This window comes from Barbatula barbatula (assembly GCF_947034865.1).
Source record: "Barbatula barbatula genome assembly, chromosome: 21".
Lineage (NCBI taxonomy): Eukaryota > Metazoa > Chordata > Actinopteri > Cypriniformes > Nemacheilidae > Barbatula > Barbatula barbatula.
The window spans coordinates 8,217,749-8,232,608 of record NC_136784.1 but is presented as its reverse complement, the minus strand read 5'-3'; the positions used below and the strand labels follow the sequence as shown (position 1 = coordinate 8,232,608).

Here is a 14,860-nt window from a genome sequence, read left to right as displayed (position 1 = left end):
ACATTCAAACGTTATGTAGTCTTTTAGACAAACTGATGACAGTGTATTTTGATGCACTATCTATGTACCGTGAGGATGTTTCGCGAGTTATTTTTCCCTGTCTTGTTTTATTGTTTAACTTTGGGTTAAACGCAAAGCTCGTCGCTGACTTTTTATACTCAGTCCTCCAATCACAGTGGAGGAGGGGCGGAAAAGCACTACATTGACCAACCATTATACTTGAACAACACAACAACGGAGAAGTTAATGTTATTGGTTACTGCATTTTTAAATTCAGTGATGTTCTTCAAAATAAGATGGTGGTAACATGTAACTGTCGTGGATTTACAAATCACAGCAACCAACGCGTCTCCGGTAAAAAGTCAAGTGGTACTTCCAAAGCGCTCTCAAGCGCCACTAGCTGGTCATTTTCAGAATAGCGCCAGGCAGGTATTACTTCAGCAGGCTAAAAACGCATTGTTGGAGTAGAGTTGAATTTATACATTTATTTGTAGGCATACAGCGTAGTAATCTCTTATGCATTTATGCAATATAATGTAGCCAAACCAGAAAATGAAGTCCAGAGGATTCCAGCATTTCTAGATATTTTGTAGTAATTTGCCTAGCTGCAGCATAGTGATTATGAATGATAATTGTGGATGCGAGCGAGCCCTGTTTACGAATGATTGGAATTATTTAACACACACGCATTTTATCTTCAATTTTACGTATTTGTGAATCCGGTAGAGAGTTTCTGGAAGGTCCGGAAATTATTCGGAATTTGCTCATATGTTTACGAACGTTTCATGAATGAACCCAATTTATATCTCCTATTTCACAGGGAGGAAACCATAAAGAGATTTGAACGCAAATGCACAAAATGCTTACGTACTGGAACAGTATATGCAGTCACGGATGGGCGAGCGCGTGCGCGTCCCGGTTGAAGTTCACTGCTGATAAACATAAACAAGAGACTCGGCGAGCGGTCGCTGTCACTGGTTGTTTTTAGTTTTGATCGGTAATCAGTCGCACATTGTAATGCAATGCTGTTCTGGCAACTGGATACTGAAAGCTTTCAGACCCGACAGCGCTATTGCTGCAGTTATACGCGGTAAGATCGAGCACAGGAATTACGTAACTTCGTTTATGATTGTAGTATAAATGTGGAGCCGTGTTAAGTTGCATGAGTGTCACGTCGTTTAATACAAAACTTAATAGACGGGATATTTATTATGTAATACAAAACAATATATCGATAAATAAATTAAGTTAAAATTATGTTTTAATTGCTAGTAGGCATATTCTTTATATTAGTTAAAATCTCGTTCATTGGTCCACATTCTCATTACATTTTTGACTCGCTCATAATTGATTCACTTATAATTAATTATAATAAAAATGATATGACTTATAATAAATACAACTGAAATGCTCAACTGAAATGCTCAATGTAATGAAATGTATCCATTGACGTTTAATGGATTCTCTGGGATAGGAACCCCAGAAAGGACACTGTATTTTTATGTATCTCTAATAAAACTTTGGGAATTGCTGCAGGCCTTTCTATGAGGAGCTGTCAATCTCACACTCACTTATAGTGAAGCAATCTATAGGCTTCGTTTTGTTGTAATTTCACAGTGTCGCCCTTTCTTAATGGGTTTTGGACTTTACTACTCTGGCTCTCAGCAGCATTTAGTATTTTGAACCAAAAAAAATGCTCTCTCAATTCGTTAAACAGTTTCTCAACATGATAACATATGACGAATCTTAAAATGATTTTTCATTTTTAATTAATTAAAAAAAAAATCATAATTTTTCGAATAAAATATATAAACGTAAAAACATGTTACTTTATTGCTTAACATAAATGTTATTATTTGGAAGTTGGAAGTGGCTTCTGCGTATCAGAAAGCACTAGTCAGAGAGACGATGACGAGAATTGTCCATTGGCCAATAGTCGTCTCGATGCTCTGAGAAGAGCGATGTGATTGGCTGTCAGATTGCCGAACAGATCCCTCCTGCGGCTGTGGATATCTAGCGATTAGGGTTTGCGATTTGCATTGTGGTAGACACAGAGGTCTCTGTCGATGTTTTGTGATCTTTGGCCCCTTGTGAAATTCCCGAAGTGTCAGCCTAACCACGCACTCAGCACGATGAAATTGGGCGAGCGCTTTCGGAGGACAGCGTACACAAAAACAGGGCACCGTGTTTAGGATTACAACGGCAGCAGAGAGATCAAAGCGAGCGAGGTCTGCCAGCCCAACTCGAGCGGACGTTGCGTGTGAATGCCGTGACTGTCAACAGCGTCATCCCACCCTGCTTTCATATAATGGAAGATTACATACAGATATGAAGTGCTAACGCAGAACGGCGCGTAAGACGCAAGGTTCCCCCGGAATAAAGATAAACGTCTGCTGGGAAGTTGGAGGCAGAAATAATTCCGTATTGAAGACCACAAAGGCGAGCCTCGGGTTTATTTCACGACGCCTCAACTCATCCCGAGACTGATATTTCTCGCCTGTGTTCCTGTGAAACCGAAGCAATGGCGAGGCACACGGCTGACCGGGCTCGAGTCATTTGTCTTGCTTTCGTCAGTTAGCCTTCCGTGGCTGGCCACCTAACCCACATCTAGTAGGACTAGCAGACTCCTGCAGTCTGTCCGCTGAAACGCGAGCTCCGCGCAGGTGGTGTCGGTACGAGGTGAAGCTGGCGGCCCTTCAGTTAGAGTCGGAGGAGAAGGATCTGGGCGCCATGGCGTGGGTGCTGAAGATGGACGATGCTACCATCGAGTCTGGTCTTGTGCACGACTTTGATGCCAGTTTATCTGGCATCGGCCAAGAGCTCGGGGCTGGCGCGTACAGCATGAGGTATTAGCGCGCACATGCAAACGGATCACCAGATTTCCAACACACTAGCCCGAACAGTGTTACACCTATGATGGCGAGCTAGTTGGCTAACTGTCTTGACCTGAATTTTGGATTCGCGAAGCTTAGAATACCATCCTGTGATATGGGAGAACACACAACATTTGAAGTCTGGTCCCATTGTTTACAAGTTGTTTCATCGCGAGGTTGTTGCTTTTGTTGTTGTTGTTGTCGTCGGCCGGTTTAAATATGGCTATATCAGTGGCTATAGCTAGCTCAACAAAAGACAACGAGTTGCATCTTTGTAATGCTGCTTAAACAATATAATGATCAGATCATTTTTATAAATTGTAAGTTAAGCATTCATTCATTCCTTCACACTTCTTTCGAGGAACCATAAAGTCGATATACTAAAATAATAGCGGACACATTTGAAGTATTGAAGTAACTTAACGTTACTTCCTGGAACAGGCTGTTGTTTGCTCATCTAGTCTAACGTAAGTCGTCATTGGTTATAACTTGTGGAACAAGTGACTTTTGAATATGTTCCCAAGTGTTGATAACTGGGTAAAATATCTAGACTGTAACTCGCTTAGGTTTTAAAGGTTAAACTGCATTACGTCATATGATACTGCGCATAGACGCAAACTGTGTGCTCCCTCGTGACGTCATGGGTCATTCGGGATACTCCGAAACGGTTTATTGTTAAAAATGGATAAAATATTTAAGGGGTTTGTCAGCACATCCTTAGAATGTTCTATTCACATGTTTCGTGATGTGAATTTCCTAAATCACATCGACTTATCAATAAGTAAAAACTGAAAACTATCATCTATCAAAACTTTTCTCAGTGTGCGCAACCCACCTGATCACATCATTGAATTGTTTTTAAAAAATTTCAATGCTAGAGCCACAAAAATAACACTGCAACTTTAAATGAGATTTTCTTTAATGCAGTGAATATACTTCATATAATTAGTCATTGAATAAAGATTGCAGTACTACTTGATCACAGTGTGTTCGATGCGATGGAAGAAACTGCATCGCCTCTAAACGGTCGGGCGGTGGTTTTTATATTTCCATTTGGCCACAAGTAGTTAAAATTATGGTCACTTCATGATAGGGAATACATTTTACGTATTCAAAATCAGATCCCGTTAAATGGTTACTCTGGCTGGCTTTAAGAGCTTGTGGTGGAAAGCGCAGCATCAGCATTTGAACTCTGCATATGCAGATGTCTGAAATACTTTGCGTGAGAGAGTCGTAATGAGGTAGCGTAGTCAGTGGTAGGGGTTACGTTCTGTGGGAGTGTTGTTATTGGTATGAGATTGAGGGAAGAGACCATTTCACATGCATGTGCTTTCAAGTTTCTTGTTACTTTTTCAGCACCATGCATTCATCTTCTGATGGCATTGAGCAGTGTTCGTACTTGAGTATTGTATGTTTATTTTGCATGAGCCGAATGGCTAATACTACAAAATAGAGGTGTTTTTAGTACACACGGCTTCCTCTGAAAGGCTTGTACAGGGTTGGCCAGTCTTCACCGAATGGGGTCGGATCAGGTTAACGTGGAGATCAGATACCCTTATAATTTTCCCCGCGGTGTCTGTCCGTCTGTGCTGTGATGATGTGCTAATGTGATGTTTTCGTGTAGCGCTTGAGGTGAACGAGGGTGTGATGCTCAGATTATCTAACTTGCGATCATCCCCGTCTGAGGAATGAGCAGCTGTGGAACGGAATGTTACAGTAGAGCTGCTCAAGTTTCAGAAAGCCGCTGCAGATTGCAGAGCAGTACGGATCCTGTAGGCGGAACGTCATGTTACAAACGTCACATCACGTCAGGTCGAGCGCGCTGCCAGATAACTGACCCGGTGCTCTTTGCTGTGACTGCACTAGCATGATAGCGTCTGTACATGTGTCTCAATGGTGAGACATTTTCCCTTTTTGAGGCAATAGTTTTTCAATGCATGTGGCCCCTTTGGTGACAAAAAAAGTTACAATGCAAATAAATGTTCATATCCCATCATTTGTGACCTCCCTGTGCCGCTTACCTTTTTATTTCCCAGCAGTTTGATGTGAACATTGTGTTTTTGCACGTTTGTGGTTCAGCAGGATAAGAGAGGCTGTGTGTTAGGTGTGAGCAGGCATGGGGTTCCCCATACCTTTCCTATGACAAGCACTTCTATGCTTAAAGCAGGAGAGGGTGTGTGGTTCTTGACTGACATAACAATTAGCTTTTTTCATAACGTCTATCTGTGTTGCAGTGATGTGTTGGCCCTGCCCATCTTTAAGCAGGAAGATGTTAGTGTTCCTGTGGAGTCCGACACCAAGAATCCTCCGTTTCAGTATGTGCTGTGTGCCGCTACATCACCCGCTGTTAAACTGTATGAGGAGACGCTCACCTACCTAAACCAAGGTATCATGTCTGTTCTGTTTGTCTCTCTCTCTCTGTCTCTCTCTTTATGAGTCTGATAAGAAGATATGCAATATCACACATATTCCCCTGTAGGCCAGTCGTATGAGATCCGGTTGCTTGATAACAGGAAAAAAGGGGAGATGCCAGAACTCAATAACAAGACTGTGAAGGTAAGAGATTGTGTGCGTTTACCTGTGTAATGTTCTTAGGGTTTCGTATGCGGAGGTGCCTCCTGCATCACCATTTAGTGCCTGCGCTGTGACGTCAGTGAATCTACAGAGGGCACAGGACTCCTTACTTGTTTTTTTAACGGTAGATAAAAACAAGATAAAGTACAAATGCATGCATTTTCTAAATGTAATATAAATCTAGATATTCAAACACAACCCCTACACAACCTTTTAGTAACCTGTAGTTCTAATCACTTGCAAAACGGTATTATTTTTTTCTGTGGCGCTGCTAAAAAGTTTTGCAGGAAACAATGGTGAGGTGTGTGGCCCTTTAAGAGTGGTGCTTGTTCTAATGTGTTGTGTGTGTTTGGGGTGGGTTGTAGAGTATAGTTAGGGTGGTTTTCCATGACCGAAGGCTTCAGTACATGGAGCACCAGCAGCTGGAGGGCTGGAAATGGAATCGGCCCGGCGACCGCCTCCTTGACATCGGTGAGGTCATGCTTTGTGATCACATGGTACTTTAGGGACAAAGTTTAGATTCACTCACACTCACAGTAACAAAACGTTGTGAAGCCTAACAGTGCGTCATGTGTTGGTTACAGATATCCCTATGTCGGTTGGCATCACTGAGCCCCTCACACATGCCTCCCAGCTAAATGCTGCAGAGTTCCTGTGGGATGTCTCGAAGAGAACGTCTGTGTTTGTGCAGGTACACACGAGCACACACAAGCTGTCTTTCTGCAACACAATGTCAAAAACATTTCTAAATATGTAGTTGAGCATTTACCAGTGCATATTGCTTCAGGTCTAAAGCACTAAATAAGCAAAACTGTTTTGTAAAGACAATAAGTAGAACATTCCTAAAGTAACATCTCACTGACCCGATATCCCCTGTTCTCATCACTCGCCTTTGCTCATTCCACACTGGCCCAAGTGTCATGCCAAAAGAGACAGACATTATCTCAATGTCTCCGACAACTCTGAAGGGGTCAGAAGGGGTTGTATTTTGGGTCGTTGACTCCTTGACATTATACTTAAACCTCGATCTGAGTCAAAGTCTAGACATCTGAATATCATTCTGTTTATTCAAAGCGTATCTGCTCACATCCCAATCTGGGCAAAAGCGTGCAAAACTATTTCAGAACTGCTTCAGGGGCCATTGTTGCGTTCCATGATGATTCTCTTTCCTCCTCTCTCCTCATGAAGGTTCACTGCATCAGCACAGAGTTCACCCCGCGGAAACATGGCGGAGAAAAAGGGGTTCCGTTTCGTATCCAGATCGACACCTTTAAACAGGATGAAAGCGGAGAGTACACGGAGCACCTGCACTCAGCCAGCTGCCAGATCAAAGTCTTTAAGGTAACACAAACCACATGCACGCAAGCAATAATGCGTCACATGCAAGACTAAAGTCAGAAGCTGAATTTTTGGATTCATGTTTTCTTTATTTGCATTTAGATTTGAGAAGTCAAGATTAGAACAAAATTGACCCTAATAATATGGATTGCTAGTTTTCTTGTGTACAATCTAATCATTTTTAACAAATATTTTTGAGGAAATTCGTGACATTCCTTCTCAGCTAATGTCACCTCAAATAATCAAAAAACTTTCATTCATAGCTACTGTTTTAGCCCACCATTGTGATGAAGCCAATTTGAAATCTCAATGTAAGGTCCAGTGTATAAAATGATAGCGGCATCTAGCGGTAAGGTTGCGAATTGCAACCAACGGCTCACCCCACCCATCCCCCCCTTCCTTTGGAGCTGGCTGACACAGAACTAATATGTCATCACGTTTACGCTTCTGTGCCAACATGGCGAATTCCGTGCAAGGGGACCTGTGGTGTATGTAAAAGAAATAGCTAATTCAAAGAAATAAAAACATAACGTTTCATTATGTAAGGTCTTAATACACCTCTGAAGACATAGTAATGAATATTATATTCAATTTCTGTCAATACATTCTCCCAAAAAATTACACACCATGCCTTTAATATATCAGTTAAGTGTGTCCTGTATCTTTTGACAGCCAAAGGGTGCCGACAGAAAGCAGAAAACTGACAGAGAGAAGATGGAAAAGCGGAGTGCACAAGAGAAAGAGAAATATCAGCCTTCTTATGACACCACCATTTTGTCAGAGGCAAGACTATTGAACTCAGCAGTTAATGTCAGTGATATGTATATATTACTTTACGTATATATGTATATAGATCTTTTACATTTTAATCTATGCTTTTGGCTTTTATTTAAAGCAACTTGTAGTGAATTTTACAATTTAAGCTACATTAATACCACCTAACCTTTTCACTGGTGTGTGTGCAGACTCGATTAGAACCTGTGATCGAGGAGGCTGTAGAATATGAGCTGAAGAAATCGAGCAAGCGGACACTTCCTGCAGACTGCGGAGATTCCATCGCCAAAAGCAAGAGAGGAAGTGTAAGCGGCTGCTCGTCTCTGCTATGTGTTAACAATATTTGCCATATTTGCTTTTAGATCTTCATTATTTTCTGGATTCTATGTCACTTTGACATTTGCTTTGTACTTCCTCACATTATCTCTATCTCTGTATGTCAGTGTTCCCCATGGCCGGATAATGCATACGTCAATCCAAATACAGCAGCCACTCCAACGTTCACCTCCAGCACACACACTTACGATAGCACCACAATACCAGACAGGTGACACATTGAAACGTTTCTGTGTTTCTTTGTGTGTCTCGATTCACAATTCTGCATCATGTAATGGTTTGACATTTTTTTCTTTTTAGCGAGTCCTCCTCACCTACACACCAGGTGGACCTGGGTAGCATCGTGTCTACGGAGGTTTGTACATATTTCTGTTTCATTTATGATTTATTCTTCTGCCCTAAATAGCAACCGGAATGTGTCTGATTTCAATTCTTTCTTGCAGTCTCTGAGTCCCACAGCGTCTATACAGGAGACACAGAATTGGCTTCTTAAGAATAGATTTAACTCATACAGTCGCATGTTCACTCATTTCTCAGGTATTTAAGTTTTTGTAGCATGAAATAAATAAGTCATATAGCATGAATTAAAGTTTAATAATGAGACAAATTTGATACAGTTGGTTTTGTCTCTCAGGTTCTGATCTACTGAAGTTAACTCGTGAAGATTTAGTCCAAATATGTGGTGCAGCTGATGGAATCCGACTCTATAATGCACTAAAATCAAGGTAAGGTTAAAAAAAAAGACATTCAATAATGCTGTACCAGCTTAATATTGTAAAAGAGTAAATTAAGCAAGATGTGTGGATTTTTTTGGAAAAAAATGTGACGACTGCTTGTCGTGGCAAAACTCGGATGCTCATACATTAAGTACACATACAGTAACCGCTCCTTATCTCCTATATTGTGCACTATATTGGGTGTTGGCCATTTTGTAGTGGTGTCTGAAACCTGAGTAAACTACTTCATTCCCTACATTCGTTCACTCTTTTTTTTTACCCACAATGCAATCAGATTTTGAGTGTACATCCGATACTTTTAATAAGCATGCCTTCAAATAAATGTTACGGTTGTTTTTTTCCCCTTTATTTAAAACTAATACAATGAACGTGACAAATAAAGTGAAAATGAATTTGATTTTATAAAACAATCCACAAAGCCACACAGCACGTGTAATATAAGGTGATCGTTATGTTTATGACGAACATCTGCAACAGTCCCTTGAGATGTTACAGCATTACTTTCACATCCGAGCACGGTGCATCAAAGAATTTTCCGAGTTTTACTCACAGCGATGAACATCACAACCAATCATAGACAGCGCATGAACGCATTGACCAATCAGAAGAACAGGAAAGTATTACGATTAGTCCGACTCACATTGTTCTGTTGCGGCTTGCTTGCAGATACTGTACGATCAGTCAGACGTTTTATCCTTTATAACGCGAGATTATAACTGACGTAAATTACTTATTCACTTTTTTCTTTTCTTATTGGTTGGAATAACTGATTAAATATTATATAAAACATATTTGGAGACAATTCATATAATAGACAGGGCGCATTTAATGTTTTAGCTTAGCTTTGGGTACCTACAACTAAGAAAAGTACTAGAGATAGATTTGATCATTTCATCATCCTGTATTAATGTTCTTTTCAGTTATGCGATGCTTGTTTGGAGCAAGAAATAATAATATAATAATTTTAAAACTATTTATATTATTTGGATTAATTTGTCTATCTTTTATCAGATTTACCAATTGGTATAATTTTTATTTGTGCTGGTCAATTATAACAATAGAAAAATTGAACTGCTAGAAGACTAACTAAGGGGCCGATGCTGAAACGGATGTGATCTCACTCCGAACTTTTGACAAAACTTGGGAGCCCTTGTGTTAATAATATAATTAGCATGTTGTTAAGTTTAGCATGTAACTAGCATGACGCTCATTAATAAATGTGTGCGTTTGTTTGTGAACCGATTCAGAGCGGTGCGTCCCAGACTGACGGTCTACGTCTCTATAGAGGCTTCTCCAAACGACAGCCCTCTTTCAGAGAAACATGGTCACAGCAAAAACGGAGAACACGGCAGCCCCACATCCATACATGGTATTTAAAAGTCAATAACTGAGGCTTGCACACAGATTCCCGACAAACTATGTGACAATGAAGCACTGTGGATACAAATGAATAAATAAATAAATATCAGAACTTTCTTTTTTGTTAGTAATATTGACAATATTTAAGGCATCATCATCTTGAACAACATGATGTTTAAAAAACAAAATCAGGTTATCTCATTTCTTCTCTGGCATTACCTAGTTTTTACATGATACAAAAAACATCAACAAAATGGTTGGTATATAGATTTTTAATATATTTTATTTGCCTCTTACTTTTCTTCATTTTTTAAATTACATTTTGAATATTGTATTATTTGTCTTTGGAACTTTGCTTACACAATGAGACAGTTTAATAGTCAAGCAATAGCAATAATCAATAAAGATTAAATGATTTTGATGCCAAATTTGACTCATAACATAACATGTTTTGTTTGTTTAGTGTATCACGCTCTTTACCTTGAGGAGATGACCGCGTGTGAGCTTACCAGAAAAATCTCAAGCGTTTTGGCTTTGCCACTTTCCCACGTTAACCATGTCTACAAGCAGGGACCTACAGGAATACACATACTACTCAGTGACCAGGTAAACGCACAAACCATTAGAGATTCATACACCACCTTAAACCAGCCAGGAACAAGTTAATCTTTATCCCTCAGTTTTTATCAACTAAAGATGGCCAACCACATTTGCTCATTTGCATATGTCTTTGCATAATGCAACCAATAAAACGGTCTTCATTGTCTGATTGTCACAAAAATTTTCAATAAAACTGTAGAGAGACTATTTTTTTCCGTTTTGATTATAGATGGTTTACAACCTCCTTGATGAGAGCAGTTTCATCGTCAGTACAATACAAGGTACCTGATTTTCTTCTAACAGGTCATGTATTTTTTTGACATTTTCTTGTAGTCCCCTCTTAATTCTAACATTTTCTTGCTCTCTCACTTTGGTTTCCTATAGATGACACAAATGATGGGTTTCACATCGTCCTGAAGTAAACAACAGATAGACGTAACGCAGAGAACGTGATGACAACATCAGGCACCATACTGCCACTATTGAGCATTGAACATGTTACCTCTATCCTTCTCTCTCTCCTTCTTTAATCCCTCTCTCTCGTTCTTCACGTCACAGACGTTGGAGTTGGAGAGAGAGCGAGCTGGGCTTGGGCAGGGCCTCCTAACTGTTAGAATCTGACTTCAGTGTGCAAATTGTTTCATATTGAAAACACTTAAACTGATGCCAGTGTGTTCAAACGGTGGGCTATGTATAGTAAAGTATGTGTGTGCTTCTAAAAGATTGATTTGAGAGGGATGGAGAAACCATGAGGGAAGTGGAGAGTCGTGACCACTATTACTTCAGCATGGTTTTTGTGGAAGGTTCTGAGTGCATAACTCTGACATGGCTGAACCTCGCACAGCCCGCACTCAGACTCCTCACGTTGCAAGTTGTGAACATACAGTACTAACTTGAGTTTGTATCCTTTGTCTGTGTCCTATCAATGTTGCCCATTTGGACCGCGTATATTTCGTATTGTCACCATTGCACCCATTTGTTAGATATATAATGAAATGTGGGGAATATGTCCTGACTGAGGCATGCGCAGGACGACTTGATGTCTGTCTGGATGAACTGATTTCCTTGAGTTTAAGTATGACACCCTCCAGCTAATCTGAGGCTGTTAGACTAAGTTTAGGCTGTGTCCTACTCGCACAGATGGTATTGTCAGTGTTGAGATTGTTTTCTTATTCCTTTATTAAGACCAATTTTGCTTTGTGCCATTATAACTGTTGACTAGATTCTGTTCAAACTACAGTTTCTTGAAATCTTAGTGTTTACACTTTGTAAGTCCGGTGGATGAGTATGGACTCCACTTTTATGATTCAACAGTGGGAGTCTATGAATTTTAGATTGTGATTCTTGTGCTTCATGTTTCTGTGCCTGGTAACTGTAACCCGCCCTCTATATTAGCTCCTGGCGCAGATTATAACACACATTATTGATATGAGAAGCAAGCACAATCACAAAATTATATATTAATTTCCCAAAATGCCTTTGCTTTCTTTTATCTTATGTTTTTGGTCTAGGAGGATAATACATTTGATGGGTGCTTGTCCCAGTTTTTACTGCCAAGTCTAGTTATATCATACCCATTATACAGTCATTCAGGGTATTATCTCAGTTTTTTCTATTGTTCTTTGTTTCTTTCTCCTTGAGACTGCCTTAGTAGGTCATCTCAGTAGTATGTATTGGGCAGCTGTGCTTTGGCATGTACTGTGCTTATTTTTCCACTTGATAGAGGAGCATGGCTGTAAGAATGTTGACTCCTTTTAATTCTTAAAAAAAGGAATGACCAAGACCCAAGTCTGCACTGAACTGAATCCACAACAAAAGTCACGCCGTTGGATACCTTGCTGTTGTCGGGAGCTCACTTCGAATATTGGTGTACACAAAGTTTCCAGGTAAAGAAATGATCAACATATAAATGCTCAACGAGGTGGTGTTTTCTTCCTCGGATCGAATGCTCTGGATCACATTGACAGTCCTCTGCATTTCTGTGATACGAGTCATGGTGCCCCCATGTCATTGTCTAAAGAAGTCCCTCATCCATAGGGGGTGCTGAGATGTACACAATTAATGCCTGTACCAGAAATAAAATAATTTTCATATAACTTGTTTGGAGTGTGTAATATAAATGGAAATAAGTGACTTGTAATATGTGTACAATTACATTTACATTTTAATATTCTTTTCATATATATATATATACTCGCCTAAAGGATTATAAGGAACACCTGTTCAATTTTTCATTAATGCAATTATCTAATCAACCAATCACATGGCAGTTGCTTCAATGCATTTAGGGGTGTGGTCCTGGTCAAGACAATCTCCTGAACTCCAAATTGAATGTCAGAATGGGAAAGAAAGGTGATTTAAGCAATTTGGAGCAAATTACTGGGATTTTCACGCACAACCATTTCTAGGGTTTACAACATGGGTCTCAAACTCAGTTCCTGGAGGGCCACAGCGCTGCACAGTTTAGCTCCAACCCTAATCAAACACACCTGATTCAGCTAATCAACATCTTCAGGATTACAAGAAACTTCCAAGCAGGTGTGGTTCAGAGCTGGTTGGAGCTAAACTGTGCAGAGCTGTGGCCCTCCAGGAACTGAGTTTGAGACCCATGGTTTACAAAGAATGGTGTGAAAAGGGAAAAAACATCCAGTATGCGGCAGTCCTGTGGGTGAAAATGCCTTGTTGATGCTTGAGGTCAGAGGAGAATAGGCCGACTGATTCAAGCTGATAGAAGAGCAATTTTGACTGAAATATCCACTCGTTACAACCGAGGTATGCAGCAAAGCATTTGTGAAGCCACAACACGTACAGCCTTGAGGGGGATGGGCTACAACAGCAGGAGACCCCACTGGGTACCACTCCACTACAAATAGGAAAAAGAGGCTACAATTTGCACAAGCTAACCAAAATTGGACAGTTGAAGACTGGAAAAATGTTGCCTGGTCTGATGAGTCTCGATTTCTGTTGAGACATTCAGATGGTAGAGTCAGAATTTGGCATAAACCGAATGAGAACATGCCTTGTTACCACTGTGCAGGCTGGTGGTGGTGTAATGGTGTGGGGTATGTTTTCTTGGCACACTTAAAGCCCTTAAGTGCCAATTGGGCATCGTTTAAATGTCATGGCCTACCTGAGCATTGTTTCTGACCATGTCCATCCCTTTATGACCACCATGTACCCATCCTCTGATGGCTACTTTCAGCAGGATAATGCACCATGTCACAAAGCATGAATCCTTTCAAATTGGTTTCTGGAACATGACAATGAGTTCACTGTACTAAAATGGCCCCCACAGTCACCAGATCTCAACCCAATAGAGTATCTTTGGGATGTGGTGGAATGGGAGCTTCATGCCCTGGATGTGCATCCCACAAATCTCCATCAACTGCAAGATGCTATCCTATCAATATGGGCCAACATTTCCAAAGAATGCTTTCAGCACCTTGTTGAATCAATGCCACGTAGAATTAAGGCAGTTCTGAAGGCGAAAGGGGGTCAAACACAGTATTATGTGAGTGTGTGTATATATACACATACAGTTTGTTAATAATTATATGTACTGTACAAGAAATGGTATATACATATATGTACATGGGTAGTTAACCGTACCTGTGTATGGTGTGACAGCAAGATTTTACAAAAATAAAGAAATCAATAAATACATATGCACATGATTATCTATATAGGCTATATTCAGCCTACAGGGAAGAGATTCAGCATTTCACTGCATGGTGCATTTACAATAATGCCTCACCTACCACAAAACCTGCTGACCAACTTCTATCGTTCCACATTACCATTAGAGAGGCTGTTAATTTATTGCTGCACGGTGTGGTACGCCAGCTCTACAGAAGAGAACAGGAAGGACCCACGGAGGGTGAGGGCTGTGCAGCTGAGCTTGTGATTGAGATATCACTGACCATACTCCATGAGATCTACACTGGTTGATTTCAGAAGGTCAATTGTATTTCAAAAGACCCCACTCACCCTGGAACATCATCTGTTATTCCCCTTACCTTCTGGGAGAAGGTACAGACTGATAAAAGCCCAAACTACCAGGCAGTAAGATGCTTAAATGCATGATCACTCACACACCAAACTAAACTATGCATTAAAAAACTTCTATAAGAGTGCAATAATCCTCGCCTACTATATTACTCTGCTGCACTATCACTTTACTCGCACTGTCACTGCACTACTTCAGAGGATTTTTTTTGTGTGTATTTATGCCTTTGTATATAGGTCTTTGGCTGCTCTTGCGTATATATT

General features: G+C 40.3%; 1 protein-coding gene across 6 annotated transcripts; it reads left to right on the top strand.

Annotated features, from left to right (window-relative positions):
• The first annotated feature begins 921 nt into the window (after window positions 1-921).
• ubp1 (upstream binding protein 1) lies at window positions 922-12,685 on the top strand. 6 transcript variants are annotated; one of them, XM_079484818.1, is made up of 16 exons: window positions 922-1,090; window positions 5,108-5,259; window positions 5,353-5,429; window positions 5,813-5,918; window positions 6,032-6,138; window positions 6,636-6,788; window positions 7,458-7,595; window positions 7,751-7,864; window positions 8,003-8,106; window positions 8,196-8,250; window positions 8,339-8,432; window positions 8,530-8,620; window positions 9,880-10,001; window positions 10,455-10,597; window positions 10,821-10,872; window positions 10,976-12,685. In XM_079484818.1, the coding sequence occupies exons 1-16, from the start codon at window positions 1,023-1,025 to the stop codon at window positions 11,011-11,013; spliced, it is 1,614 nt and encodes a 537-aa protein (XP_079340944.1). In that variant the 5' UTR covers window positions 922-1,022; the 3' UTR covers window positions 11,014-12,685. The 6 variants fall into 6 exon arrangements, 5 of the variants coding, with proteins under 5 accessions (XP_079340944.1, XP_079340945.1, XP_079340943.1 ...); XM_079484819.1 differs by having other exon boundaries at window positions 929-1,090; window positions 7,458-7,568; XM_079484817.1 differs by lacking the exon at window positions 922-1,090 and adding an exon at window positions 2,008-2,846 and having other exon boundaries at window positions 7,458-7,568.
• Window positions 12,686-14,860: the final 2,175 nt, after the last annotated feature.

What these genes read in the sequence shown, in the direction of transcription:
- ubp1 (XM_079484816.1), top strand. Translation starts at nt 2,731, where the DNA reads ATGGCGTGGGTGCTGAAGATGGACGATGCTACCATCGAGTCTGGTCTT. An exon ending in CGACCGCCTCCTTGACATCG is followed by an intron (nt 5,919 to 6,031) that starts GTGAGGTCATGC and finishes TGTTGGTTACAG; the next exon opens with ATATCCCTATGTCGGTTGGC. An exon ending in GAACGTCTGTGTTTGTGCAG is followed by an intron (nt 6,139 to 6,635) that starts GTACACACGAGC and finishes CTCCTCATGAAG; the next exon opens with GTTCACTGCATCAGCACAGA.